The 22,745-nt window shown below is 42.6% G+C and overlaps 1 protein-coding gene across 2 annotated transcripts; it reads left to right on the top strand.

The window, feature by feature from the left end:
* The first annotated feature begins 1,004 nt into the window (after nucleotides 1–1,004).
* Nucleotides 1,005–21,742, top strand: LOC135526416 (equilibrative nucleobase transporter 1-like). 2 transcript variants are annotated; one of them, XM_064954769.1, is made up of 13 exons: nucleotides 1,005–1,068; nucleotides 1,387–1,626; nucleotides 1,963–2,092; nucleotides 4,026–4,072; nucleotides 4,235–4,311; nucleotides 4,542–4,634; nucleotides 4,753–4,892; nucleotides 16,227–16,342; nucleotides 16,502–16,645; nucleotides 17,915–18,022; nucleotides 19,293–19,479; nucleotides 19,641–19,764; nucleotides 19,939–21,742. In XM_064954769.1, the coding sequence occupies exons 2-13, from the start codon at nucleotides 1,440–1,442 to the stop codon at nucleotides 20,065–20,067; spliced, it is 1,482 nt and encodes a 493-aa protein (XP_064810841.1). In that variant the 5' UTR covers nucleotides 1,005–1,068; nucleotides 1,387–1,439; the 3' UTR covers nucleotides 20,068–21,742. The 2 variants fall into 2 exon arrangements, with proteins under 2 accessions (XP_064810841.1, XP_064810842.1); XM_064954770.1 differs by having other exon boundaries at nucleotides 1,022–1,072.
* Nucleotides 21,743–22,745: the final 1,003 nt, after the last annotated feature.

The following is a 22,745-nucleotide window of genomic DNA, read 5'->3' as shown; positions in this document are numbered from 1 at the left end:
GTCTCTATTTCTCTGTCTCTATTTCTCTGTCTCTATTTCGCTCTCTCTTTCTCTCTCTCTCTCTCTCTCTCTCTCTCTCTCTCTCTCTATTTCTCTCTCCCTCTTTCATTCTCTCTCTCTCTGTCACAATTTCTCTCTGCCTGCCACCTCTATCCCAGGGCATTTCCGTAGAGAACTTCTCATCTTCATGGAGTGATGGGCTGGTGTTCTGTGCACTCATCCATCGCTTCTTCCCAGAAGCCTTTGACTTCTCAACCCTGAACGCATCTGAAAGAGAGAAGAACTTCACCCTGGCCTTCAACACAGCAGAGTACCAAGCTGTGTCTTGAGTGTGTTGTAAAGTAATCATCCACTCTCTCTCTCTCTCTCTCTCTCTCTCTCTCTCTCTCTCTCTCTCTCTCTCTCCCCTCTGTTGCTGTGTCTATATTTCTATATATCTCTCTGTCTCTTTTGACGTATGCGGTCATGGATTTGAGGAAGTTACGCTGTGTTCTGGCAAAGAGGGTCTTGTGATCCGAGGTGTAAAAACTGAATTATGACATTATCAGACCTTGTGGTCGTTATTCATAGTTTACTTGCATCACCCATTGAGTCTTCCAGCCCTTTTCACTTTACTAGTAGGGAGTGAATGAGTGAGAGAGGGACCACATGAATGTTAAAGGCTAAGTGCTAATGCCCTTGATACGCATTGAAAGACACTGGTCATTCACTAGCAATGTAAATAGCAACAGTTTAGACAAGCAAAAGAGTACAGACAAATGAACAGTCCTTTTTACAGATGGGCAATATTGGAAGTATCTCTCCCATATGTCATTTCATTTGCTTTCATGGTGTGTATTGGCTTTCTTTCATTGTATCTTTTCCTTCACATTCATGTGTTCGCCATCAAACAAAACCCTGAAAATAGGACTTCATTTGGTGAGAGAGAGAGGGATTTAGGGGAGAGGAGGGGTCAAATGAAGGGGAGGGGAGACTGGGTGGAAGGAAGGCTATATAAACTATAAAAGAGAGTTGAGGGAAGAGAGGGGAGTAGTTTTCTAAAAGTAGCTGGAGAGCTTCTTCTGAACTGTGAGTAAGTGGTTCATTTGTCCACAAAACTGAATGTTGCGACAGGGCAGTTGTCTCTTTTTTATTACATCGAGTTTCTTTGGCAATATGTTTGGAATGTTAGATATGTATGTTTGCCTTCAATGCGACTGCTGCAAAAAACAATGGCCAGTCGATCAAAACGACACAGAAAAGACTTATTTTAGGGAATATGCTATTCAAGAGGGCATTCAAGAGAATCATTGAGATTTGAAATCACTTTCAGAGAAGAGATAGGCTTTTAAAAATCTTTGTTGTGTTTGTTTTCTGATTTTCTCTTTTTCTTGTTTTCTCTCTTAGGTGAAGTGACTCTACCAGGGAACCTAAAAAGAGTGAAAGTGCGGGACAAGACCATGCTGGGTTGCGAGGGTGAGGCGGTGGTGCGGCGGTGGCTGACCCTGGTCACAGGACTGCTGGAGTGCCTGTGTTTTGCGGGGGCCGTTTTTGGCTGGGCCTCCCTGGTGTTCGTCCTGAAGACGGAAGGCTACTTCAGCTACCTGTGTGTCAACACTACCGGGGTCAATGGAACACAATTGCTAGGTCAGTGACTGAGACACCTCACCATCCCGTTTCAAAACACATTCTCACATAATGTATAATTTGTTTGGATTCACAGTATATCTTACAATACAAATACACATGTTTAAGGGCATTCAGAGGCCTGGGCACACTCATGCACACACACACCTGCCCATACTGACAGCACTCTGCCTGTGTGTGTTTGTGTGTGTGTGTGTGTGTGTGTGTGTGTGTGTGTGTGTGTGTGTGTGTGTGTGTGTGTGTGTGTGTGTGTGTGTGTGTGTGTGTGTGTGTGTGTGTGTGTGTGTGTGTGTGTGTGTGTGTGTGTGTGTGTGTGTGTGTGTGTGTGTGTGTCAGACTGCAGTGCTCAGGATGAACAGTTCTCCCTCGTCTTCACTATCGCTTCCTTCATGAACAACTTCTTGCTGCTGCCCAATGGCTTCCTGTTCGACCGTTTTGGCACCATGGTGGCCAGGCTGCTGGGAATGTGAGTCTTTTTTGTAAACATGTTATAACGCATCATTAAGCGGCACAGGGTTGATAACCTATATTCAACCATATCCATAATGTAAACAACCTAATGCATTAGTGTCACTAAAACAAGATACTGAGCACAACTATATGAGCCTTGTCTTATCTTATCTTGTGACTGTATCTTGACCTTTCCCGCAAATCTCCCGTTGACATCAACCATTGATTTGCGCTTAGTCTTGAGTTACCCGCAATGGTTTGGCCTTACGTGAAGACAGTATATTATAGAGTCTTGTTAAACGTTTAAGAATCCGTTCAGAGTTAATGAGGCTTTAATACATGCCTAATCTCATGGGAGTTGAGATTTCGTTGTCTCTGGTCGATGCTGCACGGCTCATTTTATGGCTGTTAGACTGAGAGACCTTCAAAAAGCACAGTGCTATGAAGCAGCCAGACAGCTGGCAATAGGGCCCGAGGGGGTGTGTTTTATAACCAATATATCATGGCTAAGGGTTGTTCTTACGCACAACGCAACGGGGAGTGCCTGGATACAGCCATTAGCCGTGGTATATTGATCATACAAACCTCCCAGGTGCCTTATTGCTATTATAAACTGGTTACGAACGTAATTAGAGCAGTAATTTTCTGTCATACCTGTGGTATATTGTCTGATATTTCAGCCAATCAGCATCAAGGACCCAAACTACTCAGTTTATAATACTAAACTAAACACAGTCTGCCATTGCCTCAGCCATAACAGAGAACCTCTTTCAGTCTCTCTCTTTACCATTCTCTCCAACAGTTTCACTCTGTCCCTGCCCATCTGTCTCTCTGTTTGTGGTATTTAAGTGATGGTGGAAAGCATGAGGATGTGTAACCTTTAGTGCTAAGTCACTATTTTTCTGGCTGTCACATCCTGTTATTTCCTTTTGGAGGGGTTCCCATGTCTGTTCACAATTACAGATGTGGAGAAAGCTCTGGGAGAAACAAGGGAGAGGGGAATTGTGTGTGTTTGTGTGAGTGAGTGAGTGAGTGAGTGAGTGAGTGAGTGAGTGAGTGAGGGAGAGAGAGAGAGAGAGAGAGAGAGGCCAATGGAAAGTGCTGGGGAAGGTGTGTGTTGAGTTGTCTGGGCTTCTAGTTTCCTGTTGGAGTAGATTGGACTCAGTGCCTAGTTATTCAAGAGACGGTGCAAGACAGCGCCAGAGGGCGAGCACTGCCAGAGGTCAGGAATGGGGGGGGAGTGGACATGCCAAGCAGAGAGGGAATGAGAAAGAGGAATGAAGTTGGACAGGGTGGGAGACATTTACAGATATAGTTAAGGGCTGGGGGTTATGTTGTTGACTGTGAGTGTTCGGGGTGTGGTTGAGCCTGGGGTTGATGGGGTTAGGCTGGGCCAACTAGGGTTAATGTGGCACAGACCCAGTTACTGAAAAAACCTTCCATAGCCCAAGATTCCAAATCTGCATCAACAAACTCCCCATACATCGCCTCCTAAGCCAATCAGGAGCAAATCCACATGTTTTCACTCTAGGTGGAGGGGAATTGAAAAGAGAAGGAATGCAAATAGAGAGAGGATAGAGACTAGAGAGGGAGGTTTATGTGTAACTCTGTGTTGTTGTTGTTTTTGTCGCACTGCTTTTCTTTCTCTTGGCCAAGTCACAGATGTAAATGAGAACTTGTTCTCAACTGGCCTACCTGGTTAAATAAAGGTGAAATAATAAAAATAAAAGAGGTTATGGTGTGATCTAGACCTCGTCGCGAGGACCAGGAAAACACAGCTGATGTGGGCTAAGGCTCTTAAAACAGGGCTAGGATAGTGGGAGGAACAACCAGAGGGCAAGAATACGAGAAGTTAAACTGAGTCTTTTTTAACATTACCCCCTGACTGGTCTCATTGTGACATTGTGTTTCTGATTGTCAGCAAGTGTGTATGTGTGTGTCTTCTCCAGATCAATGTACACCTCTGGTGCCTTGTTTGTGGCCTTCTCAAGTTCAGGTAAAATCATTGACTTTTCAAAAACATGCTTTATGGCACAGCTTACCCAAACCCCAAAGCGTTTGATGCATTTTTATCAACAGTTGGAACGTTTGTTACCCTTTTGTCAGCCGTTCGCAAGATTTCAAGAGAACTAAGTCTGTTCTTTTTTTCTTCTCTCAGCTCTGTCGGTTCTCCTCTTCCCGGCGCTGTCCTGCATCTCTGTGGGAGGCATCATGTTTCTGGTCACCAACATGCAGGTCTGTTCTCTCATATTCATTCCCTCCCGAATAACCATCAGTCATGTACACAGCAGTCCTCAGGGCAGAGGAGCTCTCTCAGTAATTAAAGAGGACCATGACTGGGAACACACTCATGATATAGCAAAGCCTTGCCTTGGGCCATGCTTTTGCTTCCGTTTGACTTGGGGTTTTGTCAGTCTGTGGTATGTACTCATGAAATATGCTTCACCTCTCTATTACTCCTGTAGATAGGCAACCTGTTTGGTTCTGCTCGCTCCACCATCATCACCCTCTACAATGGTGCATTCGATTCCTCCTCCGCACTCTTTCTCATCATCAAGGTAAAACACACACACACACAGATTATAAATTGATAGCTGTCAATGAGGTAATGATTATGATGATGGTGGTGATGATGGTGATAATGATGACATCCATCCTGCCTCTCTTCTGCTCTAGCTGCTATTTGAGGCTGGGATCTCTCTGCGTGCCTCTTTCCTCTTCCTGGCTGCGTGTGGCATCATCCACCTGGTCAGGACCTTCCTCCTGCTACCCAGAACACACATCCCCTACCCCCTCCCTGAGGGCTACACCTACGGGTAAGAACACATCCCCTACCCCCTCCCTGAGGGCTACACCTACGGGTAAGAACACATCCCCTACCCCCTCCCTGAGGGCTACACCTATGGGTAAGAACACATCCCCTCCCCCCTCCCTGAGGGATACACCTATGGGTAAGAACACATCCCCTACCCCCTCCCTGAGGGATACACCTATGGGTAAGAACACATCCCCTACCCCCTCCCTGAGGGATACACCTATGGGTAAGAACACATCCCCTACCCCCTCCCTGAGGGATACACCTATGGGTAAGAACACATCCCCTACCCCCTTCCTGAGGGCTACACTTATGGGTAAGAACACATCTGTTAGTGTAATTTAATTATGCCAATGTGCTTTCATCAATTGAAAACCCTTAACCTATTTTATGAGAATTTCTAAGATTCTTGTTTGCATAAAATAGACGCAGACCAGTCTTTCAATAATAGGTAACAGAATTTATTCTCGGAGCGTGCTGACACTTAACCACGAGCAACAGTTTATATACAGATCATGACGTCATTTCATTGCTTTAACAGAATCCCCTCCTCTCGACCGGGACAAAGTGAGGTGAAAAGTTCATTCTAACTTACTAACACACTCCCAGGTAACTTTTGACCCCTCAACATTATCGATCACCACTGAACTGACAGTTCTAATTAACAGAAAACCTAGGAATGCACTCACTGCTTTATCTAAAAACCCCAGAGCTAAGTTTCTGTAGGTTCAACGCTAGGTTAACGACCTTATTTGTTTACACAGTCCCCAATCCATTTGTTTCTTCCTAGTTGGAATGGTGTTCAATAACTTTAATTACTCCTTGTCCGTGTCACACAATCCCTTCTTATGAACTCATATTGTTAATCAGATATAATAAAACAGAGTATAAGTTTACTTAGTTACAATTCTATTTAAAATGGGGATATTGTTTATTCATTTATTCATAATAATCCCAACAATCCACCCTAAAAACGACTAAACAATTCATTCCATCATTAAACACTAAAAGGAAACTTCAATGATATCCTAGGAATAAGACAAACCAATACACGTATGTACACACTATCAACGCCCGGGACTGTTTTAACCTACATCAGAATCTTAATTCTACTTATCAGGATTTTCTGTTAATCTTCATGAAAAAACAGTCTATACATTGAAACAAGAAAACATCTAAATTTCCTAAACATCAAATATGGTCTCCTCGCGAGTGAAAGGATCCGGATTCTTCTATTACGTCCAAGCCATGTATTTTGTATTCCACTGGACAGAGCTTAGGATTGGTCCATATATCACCATCTGAAGTGTCATCGATTTCTCCAGAGTCCTGGAAATGATAACTTTCATACACGCAATCAACCCCATCCGCACAAAACTAACACTGTCACACAGGTGAAGGTAGCCCATAACACAGAAATCATAATATTTTTCCATCTTCCAAACACACTGTCAACCCAATTAGTCAGATAAGTATCCACCCCTGAGTTTATTTCCAACTCGTGAACTAGGGTGTGTAAACCAGACAAGGCCTTGGTCACTGTTCCATCCGAAACTATATCCTTGGAGTCCAAATTATCTCCATACACTCCCACCCTCTTCAGCCAGCAAACATCCAAGACTTTTCTACTCTGCCAAGTCATTCATTACATCTCTAATATAATTGGTGAAGCGCTGTGGATTTGTAATAGATATAATTGATCCAATCCACATTCTCATTGAGAGTGGACCACCAAAAAATACTTGACTCTAATCCTGCCAGGATCTAATTTATAGCTTTGATCTCATCTGCCACCCTTGGAACCACAATGTTATTAATACAAACCCTATCATCAAAAGACCCAGATGGAGTACTTATTTTTCTCCCGTTTAGTCAACATCATGTTATGGTGTTGAATGAGTGTGAAAGGCATTCTCAAATGTACCAGTGCACATACCCCTGTCCAATTAGCCAGTAATACTCGGCCATCATGTCATTCTCCCACACAACCAACAGATGTGAGCCCTGGGCCTCCTTATCTTACTGAAATCCTCAGATCTCAACCAGCCTGCCAAATCACTCATTGGTCGCATCAGAAGTAACATTATCTGTCCTATTGCAATACTGATTTTCCCCCACATATTTCCCAGAAGTACTATACTGAATCAAACAGTAAACAGTCTCCCTTTGCCTCTGTGAAAGGAGGAAGCTCAGATTTCAGAGGAACATGTGGATATAAATAGTGCAAATCCATACAACTTATTATCTGGCTTTCCTGCTTCCATGAATAGCTTTACCATACAGGCTGTTCCCTTAGGTGAATAATTCAATTTCTGAACTATCCACACCGGCTCTTGGCTCTGGACAACTCCACAGTCCGTATCTGCTTTGTCAGGGACTCTGCTTGTATTCTGCTGACTATAGAGCAATTGCTGCTCTAACTTTTTCTACCTGGAATGCACTAGGTTATCAACTGAAACCCTTACTTTCACTACACTCCATCTCCTTCCATGCTGGGTATGTAGATTTATGTAGCCCTCTCACATGATGTGAGCTATAACTTGTTTCCTTGAACTACACAGAGACTTGCATAGATGTCTTCCATAATAGCTACTCTTAGTCCTGAACTGCCAAGGAGTCAGAGACACCACTTGGTCTACATAGAACTCCACTGAGACATCCTTCCCTATCATACTCGCACTTCCTGTTTATCCAGATCAAGTGATCTCTTATGCTTGGTTTATACTAATTCCTCCTTGTTTAACTATGTCAATATTACCCTCTGGCCTTCTCAGGTTCATGGTGTAGGAATATGGTTAGGAATAAGGTCTCCCAACCATACAGCTTAGGATGGACAGCTCACCTACAAAGCCCCACCCTCTTCCAGAAAACACATCATTAGCAAGAGTCAGACACATTTTCACTTCTATGAACAAGAACAGGGAGGAAATGACAGGTAAGGTATTCTTCATTTGAGAGATGGCCCCCAGAATTCTGCTAATTCCAGTTCTCCTCTCGAACACTGTTATTGTTCAACAGTGTCATTGTGTCTTACCCTCCCGCAGTGTGGTATGAATCTGGGTAGTTCTTTCAGCTCACTGTCACCAGGAGTCCTTGGTATGGTTCCCCCACCAGGCCTCGGGGACTGGATTGAGTGACTTCACCTGTAATTCACCTGTAGTGCATAAAATCTTGGACATACAGGTTTGGTTAACAAACAGTTTCTCATTTGTTCTATCTGATTATATCTTTAACTTCTATACCTACTTGTTAGCTTTTTTTATCAGTTAATTATCCCGTAGGTCACATCCTATCGTAGAACACAATTTACCCATCCCACCTTTGTTACCTCTGCCCAGGTAACAACCTTGCCTACTCTAAACAATGACTTATGTAAGATTAGTAAATTATCCTTATGTCTGACATCATCATGTAGGAGCCCCTTTAATTTTCCACATGTCCAATTCTCCCTTGGGCATCCATTCATGTCAATCCTTTACCAATTCTCTGTCAAGTTTCTTATCTACTTTAAGAAGTATCTGTGCTACTTATATATTTTCTTAAATATATATATTTACCGATTTAAACAGTAACCCTTTTCTCTCCTATCTCTCAAATACCACTAAGCTTCTCACTGTTTGACTTTATCTAAAATCATTGATTTTAGAAAAACATGTCTATGAGTGGCAATCTCTAAAGTCCTTACATTTCCTTAATCAATCTATCTTAATCCTAACAATAATTCTAAATCATCACAGATGTCCTATATTCCTGTTAAATTTAATACTATTTAAAAAACCTCCTAATAGTCAAACAAAGCCAAAACAAATGCTAACCATATCAAAATCCATCCTACACTTACAAGCTCTTTCCTTCAGGGACCCTCAGTATTCTATCTGACAATAACATGAATTTCATATATGTTGCCAAGTGCAGAATACCTTATCTACAGTAATTTATCACCCCTATGAACTGAAACTTATTTTTCTATGTCATTCCCTGCCCTATTGGCTTAAAATATCTCCTATCCTAACCTCAATGAATCTTATCTCCCCCTATTTATACTCAATGATAAATAGGATTTTTTTCTGTTGTAATACCACATCGATAATAGCCAATTCAAAAACTTCACAGCTAATGTTGTAAAACAGAATCCTGAACCACTTTCTCATTTGCGGTTCAAACAATAATTATAACCCCAAACTAAAACTCCATTATAATTCATTTACCTTAAAACTAGTAACCCAAATGACCACAAATTCATTATACAAATGGCTCTACCCTGAGGCTAATCAGACCCCAAAAGATAGCCATGATAAGGTCAATAGGTCATACCACCCTTTTATAGTCATGTTCCATACTACATTAGACATATTAAAGAACCCTTTATCCTTAACATCAAAAAAATTCACTTGTGTAATTAAAACTTGTAAAATAAAAACTCATAACGTTCCATATGTGAGCGTGCCTCTTTAAAATACCTTTGCACTAAAACAAATAGTCCTAACAAATGTTTATGTGTATATATTTGCAAACCTTAATGGATAATCAAAACTTCCAGGCCTTTTTCAATTTGGTTGTTTATGGCTGCTATCTCACCCACTCTCCCCAAGATTATAATCCCAGGAAACATCTAAAAGTGAGACACCTAAACATCAATTTTCCCAGAAGAACACAACACGCCTAACTAGCATTCACTATGCGACTTCGATTCAGAAACTCAAAAGTGAACTATAAACTAAACCTAATGATAATTCCCCTTTAACTCAAATCATTAATCATACATTTTAAACAACGTCAATGTATACGTTTACTTAAATGAACATGCTACCCTTAGATACAATTAACCTGATAACATTATTATACAATGTATTACTTTTTCCCTCTGCCGCAAATGTCGTACATTTCTCAGTGTAAGAAATCCGTAATTTAATCCCAGATATTTAATAAAAATGTAAACGTATTTTCCCATGGCTCCTTTAACTCACATATTTTAGATAACGTCCATCTGTCCCAGTATAAAGAATCCTACTTAAACACACCAGAACAAATAATTAATTAAGTTAAATCAACTCCTAGAATAAACAATCATCAGTAACCAAATAAACAAACCAATTTTATCAGCAAAAAACAAACTATACAAAAACGCACTACTATAATGCTTCAGATGACAAAATTACTCAGAGACTCACGTTTACATCTCAATAAAACAAAACACCATCTGCATGTTTCTCAAGAACAAACAACTTGCCCCTGTTACAGATGTCTACTTATCAGGGGAAAAGTTCAAATAACAAAATTCAACCTAGCTAATTTCCCGAAACATATGCAATCATGTTTTACTATAGAGGTTGCTTTTCAACATTAATACTCTAACATTGTTCCGCATAATGGAAACAGTGCTCAAATTCACTGGTGTTACATAAACAATCCAACCAGGAATCAATAACCATCAGAATCCATTATCACAATGTTTTACGATTCAGACATTCAATCTCCCTTTCTCATAGCCTAATATAGTCTAAATAAACGCCACAAATCAATGATGCCCACCTAGCGAATCAGCTGCTAGTTTTTAGCATCTATCCTGACTATCCTGACGACTCACAAACTACTTTTAAAAATGTATTTTGACATTTTTATCAACTTCTGAAAAGTGACTCAAAACAATAATGCACGCATTTTCCTTCTAAAAGACACAAACAATTTTCTCCTTTACCCCCAGTCACAACATCATTTCCGTGGCGACAAAAGTGCCTTGCGAGTGATGTCATCAACAAGCGCTCAACCTCGACCCAATCCGCAACGACTTCCAATGAATTGTAAATAATTGTTGGCTGTCTGCAGCAACAGTGGTACGGGTTCGATAAACCAAACCTAATTTATCACATCAGTTAAATCTTGAATTACAATTTACAACATCAACCAACATCTCTAAATTCGCTAATTTTATAAAAACATTTCGATGGGCACAAATCTATCGTAATTGTCTCCCCGTTATTATTTAGAATTCATTTGATTTAAGTTACTGTCTCATCTTTGATTTAGCATTTTAATTACAACTCTATTCCCAAAACATTATTCAAACAGATCATTTAGTGAACTGACATCGTCTTGCATCAAAATTTGCTTCGTCCTTATTTTAAGTTGAATGACTTAGTCTTTCAATTTGAACCAAACAAACTATTTAAAACGTTCAGTTTATATCTTATACCAATACTAGTGACTATAACTTTCTCAGCAAAACAATTAGTTTAATTACAACCAAAAACTTTATTTATTTATTAGTTAACGCCTCGACTGGGAAACGAACCCTAGACTGCAGTTTGTTTGACTGCTACGCTCACCACTATACCATGGAACTGACTGAGATTCTCCGCAAATAGACCCATTTTACAGTTGTCTGTATTTGTAACTCCGGATCTGGACAACAGAAAATAGCCCTAATTTAACAACCCAAAGTTTTCCCTCAGTTAGGATTCTCATTAATCTCGCTCTCTTTGTATCTGACCCTTCTTTTTTTTTACCCGATTGTCGCCTCTGACCTTCCCCTCAGTTAAATTACAATATTGGTGGTGACGTTTACAGGGAGTGTTACACTCCCGGGCGAAATGTCCAATTTCGTTACAATTAAAATATGTAACTGTTTTATAAGTGATTCCGGCTTTTCTACATTTAGACGGCCATCAAAATCATATTTCTTTCTCCATTTTAGACCGAAATCAATGTTTCTCTTGTCTCTCTGTTCCATATAACGCTCGTCTCCCGTTAGTTCCGGCACCTCCTTTGAGGAATTTCTACCCATCCTTAAATCCTTAACATTACTAGTAGCTATGGTATTTAATCACTTATCTATGCCTTTCTATATTTAATTTGACCTTCTATGTGCGTGTATTTCTATGAATCTGCTATTTACCGTTACTTAGTTACTTTAGTTGCTTTTCTGTCTGACTATGTGTGTGTCTCTTTAATGATAATCAGTATGTATTTCTCCTTTCTGGAAACCTCATCTATAGATGACTTTTGATCGGACATTACATTTCACCCGTATACAATTATAAGCTCATTGTAAACTATTGTTCCTTGGGACTTTCAACGTTAATATCTCATATCTCACTACTCTAGAATTGGCTTCCCTCTCCTCCCCTTAGATATTAATTTCTTTCAGTATTGAATGGGTTCAGTTATTATGTTCGCCTAGAATTTCCCTGCCTTCTCACCAAGCCTAATTTATCCTCACCTGTTTTAATATATCTATCTGCTACTTGTCATAGTCAGACTACTTCCCATATACAGATAGACTACTAGGTTAAAACTTTACTTAGGTATGTCTTTTGAATTAATGGCTATCCTATTTGTACAGAACGACCGTCCCATCTAACAATACGAACTATATCTTACCCTTAAAAAATCTTTCGGCCTGCAAGACCAAGATTTATTAAGTCCTAGTTTACTTTCGGTAGTGCACCTTACCACGAGTCATTTCAGACTCGTTTCCTTCCTTCCTATCGATTTTGGTGAAAACACAAAGTAGAAACCCATTGTATTTGTTCAAAATATTCAAGCACCTATCATTGATTAAATCCAAACTCCTTTAGCACATTCAATCAAAAATGTCTTAAATAATTCCTCCCAAATTCGAGAATAAAGACTATTTACCTTCGTCCTGTAGACTGGGAAAAGCAATGCCGGTTCGATTCCGTCACCTTCTCTGCCGCCCTTAGATCTGTATACCGGCCTGTTAAACCGGCCTGTTATTTTCAAACCTCAAGCCTGAGGCCAGGTCTTTAAATAACGAGTCCAGACTCGTCCGTGCACGGTTTTCGGCTTTTCCCTTCGTACGACAGAGAAGTTTGTGGAATCCACTCGAAGGACAAATTGTTAGTGTAATTTAATTATGCCAGTGTGCTTTCATCAATTGAAAACCCTTAATCTATTTTATGAGAATTTCTAAGATTCTTGTTTGCATAAAATAGACGCAGACCAGTCTTTCAATAATAGATAACAGAATTTATTCTCGGAGCGTGCTGACACTTAACCACGAGCAACAGTTTATATACAGATCATGACGTCATTTCATTGCTTTAACAGAATCCCCTCCTCTCGACCGGGACAAAGTGAGGTGAAAAGTTCATTCTAACTTACTAACACACTCCCAGGTAACTTTTGACCCCTCAACATTATCGATCACCACTGAACTGACAGTTCTAATTAACAGAAAACCTAGGAATGCACTCACTGCTTTATCTAAAAACCCCAGAGCTAAGTTTCTGTAGGTTCAACGCTAGGTTAACGACATTATTTGTTTACACAGTCCCCAACCCATTCGTTTCTTCCTAGTTGGAATGGTGTTAATTAACTTTAATTACTCCTTGTCCGTGTCACACAATCCCTTCTTATGAACTCATATTGTTAATCAGATATAATAAAACAGAGTATAAGTTTACTTAGTTACAATTCTATTTAAAATGGGGATATTGTTTATTCATTTATTCATAATAATCCCAACAACATCCCCTACCCCTCCCTGAGGGATACACCTATGGGTAAGAACACATCTAATAACCCCTCCCTGAGGGATACACCTATGGCTAAGAACACATCTCTACCCCCTCCCTGAGGGATACACCTATGGGTAAGAACACATCTAATACCCCCTCCCTGAGGGATACACCTATGGGTAAGAACACATCTCTACCCCCTCCCTGAGGGATACACCTATGGGTAAGAACACATCCCCTACCCCCTCCCTGAGGGACACACCTAGGTGAAAGGACACATCCCCTACCCCTCCCTGAGGGCTACACCTATGGGTAAGAACACATCCCCTACCCCCTCCCTGAGGGCTACACCTATGGGTAAGAACACATCCCCTAGCCCCTCCCTGAGGGCTACACCTAGGTGAAAGAACACATCCCCTACCCCCTCCCTGAGGGCTACACCTAGGTGAAAGAACACATCCCCTACCCCCTCCCTGAGGGCTACACCTAGGTGAAAGAACACATCCCCTACCCCTCCCTGAGGGCTACACCTAGGTGAAAGGACACATCCCCTACCCCCTCCCTGAGGGCTACACCTATGGGTAAGAACACATCCCCTACCCCCTCCCTGAGGGCTACACCTAGGTGAAAGAACACATCTAATACCCCTTCCCTGAGGGATACACCTATGGGTAAGAACACATCTAATACCCCCTCCCTGAGGGATACACCTATGGGTAAGAACACATCTAATACCCCCTCCCTGAGGGATACACCTATGGGTAAGAACACATCTCTACCCCCTCCCTGAGGGATACACCCATGGGTAAGAACACATCTAATAACCCCTCCCTGAGGGATACACCTACGGGTAAGAACACATCTCTACCCCCTCCCTGAGGGATACACCTATGTGTAAGAACACATCCCCTACCCCCTGAGGGCTACACCAACGGGTAAGAACACATCCTCTACCCCCTCCCTGAGGGATACACCTATGGGTAAGAACACATCCCCTACCCCCTCCCTGAGGGCTACATCTATGGGTAAGAACACATCCCCTACCCCCTCCCTGAGGGACACACCTAGGTGAAAGGACACATCCCCTACCCCTCCCTGAGGGCTACACCTATGGGTAAGAACACATCCCCTACCCCTCCCTGAGGGACACACCTAGGTGAAAGGACACATCCCCTACCCCTCCCTGAGGGCTACACCTATGGGTAAGAACACATCCCCTACCCCCTCCCTGAGGGCTACACCTATGGGTAAGAACACATCCCCTACCCCCTCCCTGAGGGCTACACCTAGGTGAAAGAACACATCCCCTACCCCTCCCTGAGGGCTACACCTAGGTGAAAGGACACATCCCCTACCCCTCCCTGAGGGCTACACCTAGGTGAAAGAACACATCCCCTACCCCCTCCCTGAGGGCTACACCTAGGTGAAAGGACACATCCCCTACCCCCTCCCTGAGGGCTACACCTATGGGTAAGAACACATCCCCTACCCCCTCCCTGAGGGCTACACCTAGGTGAAAGAACACATCTAATACCCCTTCCCTGAGGGATACACCTATGGGTAAGAACACATCTAATACCCCCTCCCTGAGGGATACACCTATGGGTAAGAACACATCTAATACCCCCTCCCTGAGGGATACACCTATGGGTAAGAACACATCTCTAACCCCTCCCTGAGGGATACACCCATGGGTAAGAACACATCTAATAACCCCTCCCTGAGGGATACACCTACGGGTAAGAACACATCTCTACCCCCTCCCTGAGGGATACACCTACGGGTAAAAACACATCCCCTACCCCCTCCCTGAGGGCTACACTTATGGGTAAGAACACATACCCTACCCCCTCCCTGAGGGCTACACCAACGGGTAAGAACACATCCTCTACCCCCTCCCTGAGTGATACACCTATGGGTAAGAACACATCCCCTACCCCCTCCCTGAGGGCTACATCTATGGGTAAGAACACATCCCCTACCCCCTCCCTGAGGGACACACCTAGGTGAAAGGACACATCCCCTACCCCTCCCTGAGGGCTACACCTATGGGTAAGAACACATCCCCTACCCCTCCCTGAGGGACACACCTAGGTGAAAGAACACATCCCCTACCCCTCCCCGAGGGCTACACCTAGGTGAAAGAACACATCCCCTACCCCTCCCTGAGGGACACACCTAGGTGAAAGAACACATCCCCTACCCCTCCCTGAGGGACACACCTAGGTGAAAGAACACATCCCCTACCCCTCCCCGAGGGCTACACCTATGGGTAAGAACACATCCCCTACCCCCTCCCTGAGGGCTACACCTATGGGTAAGAACACATCCCCTACCCCCTCCCTGAGGGCTACACCTAGGTGAAAGAACACATCCCCTACCCCCTCCCTGAGGGCTACATCTAGGTGAAAGAACACATCCCCTACCCCTCCCTGAGGGCTACACCTAGGTGACAGGACACATCCCCTACCCTTCCCTGAGGGCTACACCTAGGTGAAAGAACACATCCCCTACCCCTCCCCGAGGGCTACACCTATGGGTAAGAACACATCCCCTACCCCCTCCCTGAGGGCTACACCTATGGGTAAGAACACATCCCCTACCCCCTCCCTGAGGGCTACACCTAGGTGAAAGAACACATCCCCTACCCCCTCCCTGAGGGCTACACCTAGATGAAAGAACAGGAGTTGGACAGAAAATTGACCCAGGGAAAGAAGGGAATACATGTCTGCTGAGTGTTTGTTGCTCTTAGCAGAAGCTCTAACAAACTAGAGACCCCAGCACACCCCCTGTGGGTCCAGTCTGTCTGTTCTCTGTGTGACTCTAACCAGTGTTGCTATTACTTCCTGTGACAGAATAAACTGTGGCCAGACCAAGACTTTTTGCCCGGAGCAGACAGCAGCAATTGCCAGCGTGCAGAGTGAAGATGTCACGGAGGAAATGCCTTTTAGCAAGGAGAGCGCAGAGAAAGGTGTGTAGATTTAGGTTATGTTGATATCAGCCCTTCTCGTTCCCTTGTCCCATATATTCATGATTGGTTGACCATACAGACCTTGTTAACTGCAATTGTGTAATCTGTGTGTATTTGTGACTGATTTGACCTCTTCCTCTCCTCCCCAACCCCTCTTAGTGGCTACTTTCTGGGAGTGTTTCCTGTCCAAGTTCTTCCTCTGGCACCTGGTGTGGCTATCTGTCATGCAGCTGAGACACTACCTGTTCATCGGCACCCTCAACCCCATGCTGCAGAGACTGACCCAGGGAGAACCCTCTCTGGGTACACACACACATACACACTCACACACACACACACACTTACAAATGCCTATTGTCAGACATTATACTTATGCCAAAACTATGTGGAAACCCCTTCAAATTAGTGGCTCCGCTATTTCAGCCACACCTGTGGCTGACAGGTGTATAAAACCGAGCACACAGCCATGGATTATCCATAGACGAGCATTGGTCATAGAATGGACCGCACTGAAGAGCTCAGTGACTTTCAACGTGGCACCGTCATATGATGCCACCTTTCCAACAAGTCAGTTCTTCAAATTCCTGCTAGAGCTGCACCGGTCAACTGTAAGTGTTGTTATTGTGTAGTGGAAACATCTAGGAGTAACAACGGCTCAGCTGTGAAGTGGTAGGCCACACAAACTCACAGAATGGGACCGCCAAGTGCTGAAGCATGTAGCGCGTAGAAATTGTCTGTTCTCGGTTGCAACACGTGCTACCGAGTTCCAAGCTGCCTTTTGAAGCAACGTCAGCGCAAGGACGGTTCATCTCGTGCTTCAAGAAATGAGACTCCATGAAATTAGTTTACTTCACCATCTGGCAGTCTGATGGACAAATCTGGGTTTGGCGGATGCCAGGATAACGCTGCCTGCCCCCATGCATAGTGCCAACTGTAAAGTTTGGTGAAGGAGGAATAATGATCCGGGGCTGTTTTTCATTGTTCGGGCTAGGCCCCTTAGATTTAGTGAAGCGAAATCTTAACGCAACAGCATACAATAACATTCTAGATGATTCTGTGTTTCCAACTTTGTGGCAACAGTTTGGGAAAGGCCCTTTCCTGCTTCAGTATGACTTTGCCCCCGTGCACAAAGTGAGGTCAATACAGAAATGGTTTATCGAGATCGGTGTGGAAGAACTTGACTGGCCTGCACAGAGCCCTGACCTCAACCCCATCGAACACCTATGGGATGAATTGGATCACCAACTGCGAGCCAGGCCTAATCGCCCAACCTCACTAATGCTCTTGTGGCTGAATGGGAGCAACTCCCTGCAGCAACGCGCCAACATATAGTGGGAAGCCTTCCCAAAAGAGTGGAGATTGTTATAGCAGCAAAGGGGGGACCAACTCTATATTAATGCCCACAATTTTGGAATGAGATGTACTTTTGGCCATGTAGTGTATTACTGTCCTAACCGTTTATAAATATCTTACTGATGTTTAATAAAGTAGACTTACAAACAAAAGTTGTTTAAAGTGTAACTCTTCTCTCTTTCTAAGCACAAACTTATTCCGCTCTGTTTTTCCCTGCAGTGAGCACATACACCAATGCTTTTGCTGTGACACAGCTTTGTGGGGTGCTGTGTGCCCCCTGGAACGGCCTCATCATGGACCGACACAAGGGCAAGCCCAGGGCCCCAGGTACAATCTTCACCTACAGACACTGATACAAATTCTCTACAACACACATGTGAAACCTCACACACTCACTGTTATGAGAATTGTGTTATCAATGTTCATAAACTTAAATTATTCTACTCAGTCTGCAACCCAGAGTTTGTAAGATTCTGGTTTAAATGAAACAGACAGATTTCTCAGCTAACAATAGTCAAAATGTTTATTCACGAGGACGTCCTAGTCCGTTGTACAAAAACATGCATTTTATACTGGCTCCTTGCGCACATACCTTCACACGCAAACAGTAGGTATCCTACGTACATACATACACACAAACAGTAGGTGAGTTTTATCCTTCTCCATAGTTCTCACCACTGTGTATCACTGCCCAGCCGACAGTTCCATTCCCCCGAGATTAGGGAAACCTTGAGAGGTACTCCCTATGCCGTCATAAATTCCTCAGAGGCCTAGCCAGGTCGGTCCAAACAAAGTTGAACTGTTCTCAGGTTCTTTTCTTCGGCACACACATACAAGTTCAAATCCTAAGCTACGCCTTGCTCAGACAGTCTGTGTTTTTCCACTATACAAATACATTGTTTAACCTAATTCTGACTAAAACTACACACATCATCAGATTATAATTTTATGATTCTAATCAATTTCATACAGTTATAAGGTTTCAGAGTGGAATTATTTTATCATTATCTTTCAACATATACATTATTTTATCACTCACACTCCAAACCAAACACACAAAGAACGTTCTTTCACAGGTCATTTTTTTTGCTATGCCAACAATTTCAGTTAAAACTCAATAAAACAAGTCTCAAATATAAGGATGTCTATACATTACAGCTGTTTTCAAATAAATTGCTCTGCTACTAAGAGTTTTACTGGAGGAACATTTGGGCTGAAGAGCCTCTGTCCTTCAGTACATTACTGCTTGTTAAGGGGTGACTGAAGTGGTGTTGTCGTATGCTACCTAAGGAGGTGGTGTAGAAATGGAGAAGACAGAATTAAATGGAGATTAACTTCACACGACTGAAATATGTGTACAAGACGGTATTTTTGTGAAATCTCGTAAGTGAAATCATACTCTAAACTAACTTCAACACCAGATCCCTGAGAACTGCTTGATTTTCTGACCCTGATACCTAACTGTGAAGGGGGCGGGGAAGGGTGTAAAATATGCATGGGTTTGTACACACAACACTAATCTTATCTGTGTGTTTGTGTGTGTGTATATGTGTGTGTGCATACTGTATGTTTTGGTGTATGTGCGTTGTGTGTGCAGGAGTGAGTGAGAAGGAGGCAGACCTGCGTGCATCAGTGCTCTCCCTGACCCTGACGGCGCTGCAGTGTGTCCTGTTCTCCATTTGTGCCTCCACTCCCTTCCTCCCCCTCCAGTACCTCACCTTCATCCTGCAGGTCCTCAACCGATCCTTCCTCTATGGAGGCAATGCAGCCTTCATCAGCATTGCGTGAGTCACACACACACACACACACACACACGCAATAACAAACATTATGCAAAAGGATAAGGGGAGTACAGATAGACGCTCACACATTCTTAGTGTCATACTATTGTACAATAGTAACAAATGAATTAAATTATCTCCCTTGCCTCCCTCCCTTTGTGTAGTTTTCCTCCGTGTCATTTTGGGAAGCTGTACGGTATGCTCATGGCTCTGTCTGCAGTGGTGGCTCTGCTGCAGTACCCCTGCTTCACCCTGGTCAAAGGAGTGCTGGGAGGAGACCCACTATACGTGAGTGGAGTTACTGTTATCAGAATGACCAGATAGACTACCTTTACCTTTGGGAGAGCTTTGCAGCAGACTTTAACCTTTTCCATTATGTTCTGATGTCGACTTATTGCAGAGTGGTGATCCCATCTCCCTTCCCCCTCATCACTCCCTCTCTTTTTTCTCTTTCCTCTACAGGTGAACATAGCCCTGACGTTACTTAGCCTGCTGGCTTTCATTCATCCTGTCTGTGTCTATCTGCACTGTTGTGGCCTGGCAGCACAGAGGGGTAAACCCAAGGACACTCACCCCTCCCCCTCCTCCTAGAACAGCTCTAAAAAGGGAAACAAACACACACTTTAAAAAGGCCATTTCAACCCTCGCTCCTCTGTTTCTTCTCCAGTTTGTATATTATATACAGTTGAAGTCGGAAGTTTACATACACCTTAGCCAAATACATTTAAACTCAGTTTTTCACAATTCCTGACATTTAATCCGAGTAAAGATTCCCTGTCTTAGGTCAGTTAGGATCATAACTTTATTTTAAGAATGTGAAATGTTAGAATAATAGTAGAGAGAATGATTTATTTCAGCTTTTATTTCTTTCACCACATTCCCAGTGGGTCAGAAGTTGACATACACTCAATTAGTGTTTGGTAGCATTGCCTTTAAATTGTTTAACTTGTGTCAAATGTTTCAGGTAGCCTTCCACAAGCTTCCCACAATAAGTTGGGTGAATTCTGGCCCATTCCTCCTGACAGAGCTGGTGTAACTGAGTCAGGTTTGTAGGCCTCCTTGCTCGCACACGCTTTTTCAGTTCTACCCAAAAATGTTCAAAAGGGTTGAGGTCAGGGCTTTGTGATGGCCACTCCAGTACCTTGACCTTGTTGTCCTTAAGCCAATTTGCCACAACTTTGGAAGTATGCTTGGGGTCATTGTCCATTTGGGAGACCCATTTGTGACCAAGCTTTAACTTTTATACATGTCTTATATCAGGATTTTAGCCAATTCTGTCAGAGTGGGAACAAAAACTGTTTACAGACTCCTCCTAAGTGCTAATGTTATTTTTCAGCCCTGCATTGACTGCCCCATTGGTTGGTCTTGGCTACAGCTGAGCCCATAGGCTACTATTGTATGTATTGTAGTTGAAAATGTATTTGATCTGGTGCATTCTAGCTAGCTCGTCTGCCTCCTTTTATTCCACTTTAAGCAGTATTAACTGTGCACTTTGGCACTGCTGCCCAAAGGACAACAACACATATAAACAAATCTAGTGTTTACTACTCCTGTTAGAATAAGGATTAATTGATGTGATAATCAGTTTGAGGTATAGGAATTGTAAGGGATTTACAGATCTAAGAAACTGCTCAGCAACGTGAGAAAGTCAGGAGCAAGAAGATGATCAGATAATGTTGTTGATCTTTTCTCATCCTGTCATACACAACTGTCTGGCTTTTTACATAACACAACTAAACTGACCACAGGTTCCACGCTGGGTCCCCAGTGTCTAGAATTTTAAATTCCTTCAGGAGTTTGAGAGACCATTTTGGCAGGAAAGGCAGTGCAGGTCTGCCAGCTACTGACCTAAACTGGGGAAAACAGCTTGTTTCCTGTTGGCATTTACTTCCCTCCTCTGAACAAACCGTGTCATGATGATGGGCTTTGTAAAGTGTTTTAAAGTATTATATCAACTAATATCATAACAGCGAGAACCTTTATAGGGTTTATTTATAGTAGAACAGGATGTGGTAATCACGGCTGATTTTCTATCAGCACACAGTATTGCACAGCACGATCATCCCCCCCACTGCACTGAATAAACCTGAATGTCTGGTATCGATAGCAGAGATAGACCACTTATGCCTTATACATGGAAGTCAACAACATTGAAGAGACTATTACATTTGTATTGAGAATGTACTGTATTAATCGTGAAGGGATTATTTCAATGCAGGACATGCAGGGACTATAGCATTAGGTATATATATATATATATATATATATATATATATATATATATATATATATATAAAAAAATACCTTAGCAACAATGTAAAAAACTTTAAAATGACAAATAAGTACACATCATATTTGTTTTTGTTTATAGTGAACTGTTTATCGATGATAAAACAATGCATGTTCTTTAAACTGAAAAATGTTATGTTTAGCCATTGTTTAAAGAACTTAGGTTAAGCAAATTGGCTTGTCCTCAAAGTGACCTATTAGAGTTGTGGTGAGATGTTTTGGGGAATTATAGATGTATATCTAATATTTTGGATGCTAGAAAGTAAACATTGTGAGAAACATGTTTAATTATATAACTTCTGTAAATTATTATAATATATAACAAAATTTATACCCCCTTTGTTCTCCCAATTCTGAGTCATGCGTCCTCCGAAACATGACACACCAAACCGAACTCCTTAACACCCTCCAGCTTAACTCGGAAGCCAACCGCACCAATGTGTCGGAGGAAACACAGTTCAACTGACAATCGAAGTCAGGCTGCAGGCGTCCGACCCGCCACAATGAGTCACTAGATTGCAATGAGCTAATCCTCAATTACCTAAAATATGTCATTGGTGTTACTACTCCTATAGGTGACAATCGGAAGACATTTTTAAAAATCTATTAAAATAATGTATATTATTTCCAAAATGCCATGCCCATATGCCACCGCAATTCAAGAACGACCGTGTGCTAAAGGCAAAGTGAAAATATCAGGTACACATAAAGTAGTTTCAAACCCTCTATATCAAGGCTGAAGATGTATGAATGTCCTCCTTTCACATTTCCAGTGAAAAGGCCAAAACAAGCAACGCCACCAAGCAAACAATTCAAAATGATGAGTTGTATTAAAAAGTATCGATTCAACATAGAGAACAATAAATCCGCCATACATCGTAAGTATGATTAATAAAATAAATTATACAAAAGTGGGGGCATGTCAAGACTTCCGCAGAAGTCAGCTCCTCTCCTTGTTCAGCGTCAGCGGCTTTCTAGCC

Source organism: Oncorhynchus masou, chromosome 32, assembly GCF_036934945.1.
Source record: "Oncorhynchus masou masou isolate Uvic2021 chromosome 32, UVic_Omas_1.1, whole genome shotgun sequence".
NCBI classification, from domain to species: Eukaryota; Metazoa; Chordata; class Actinopteri; order Salmoniformes; family Salmonidae; genus Oncorhynchus; species Oncorhynchus masou.
The sequence above is the reverse complement of the archived record's forward strand: the minus strand, read 5'-3'. Positions and strand labels throughout refer to the sequence as shown.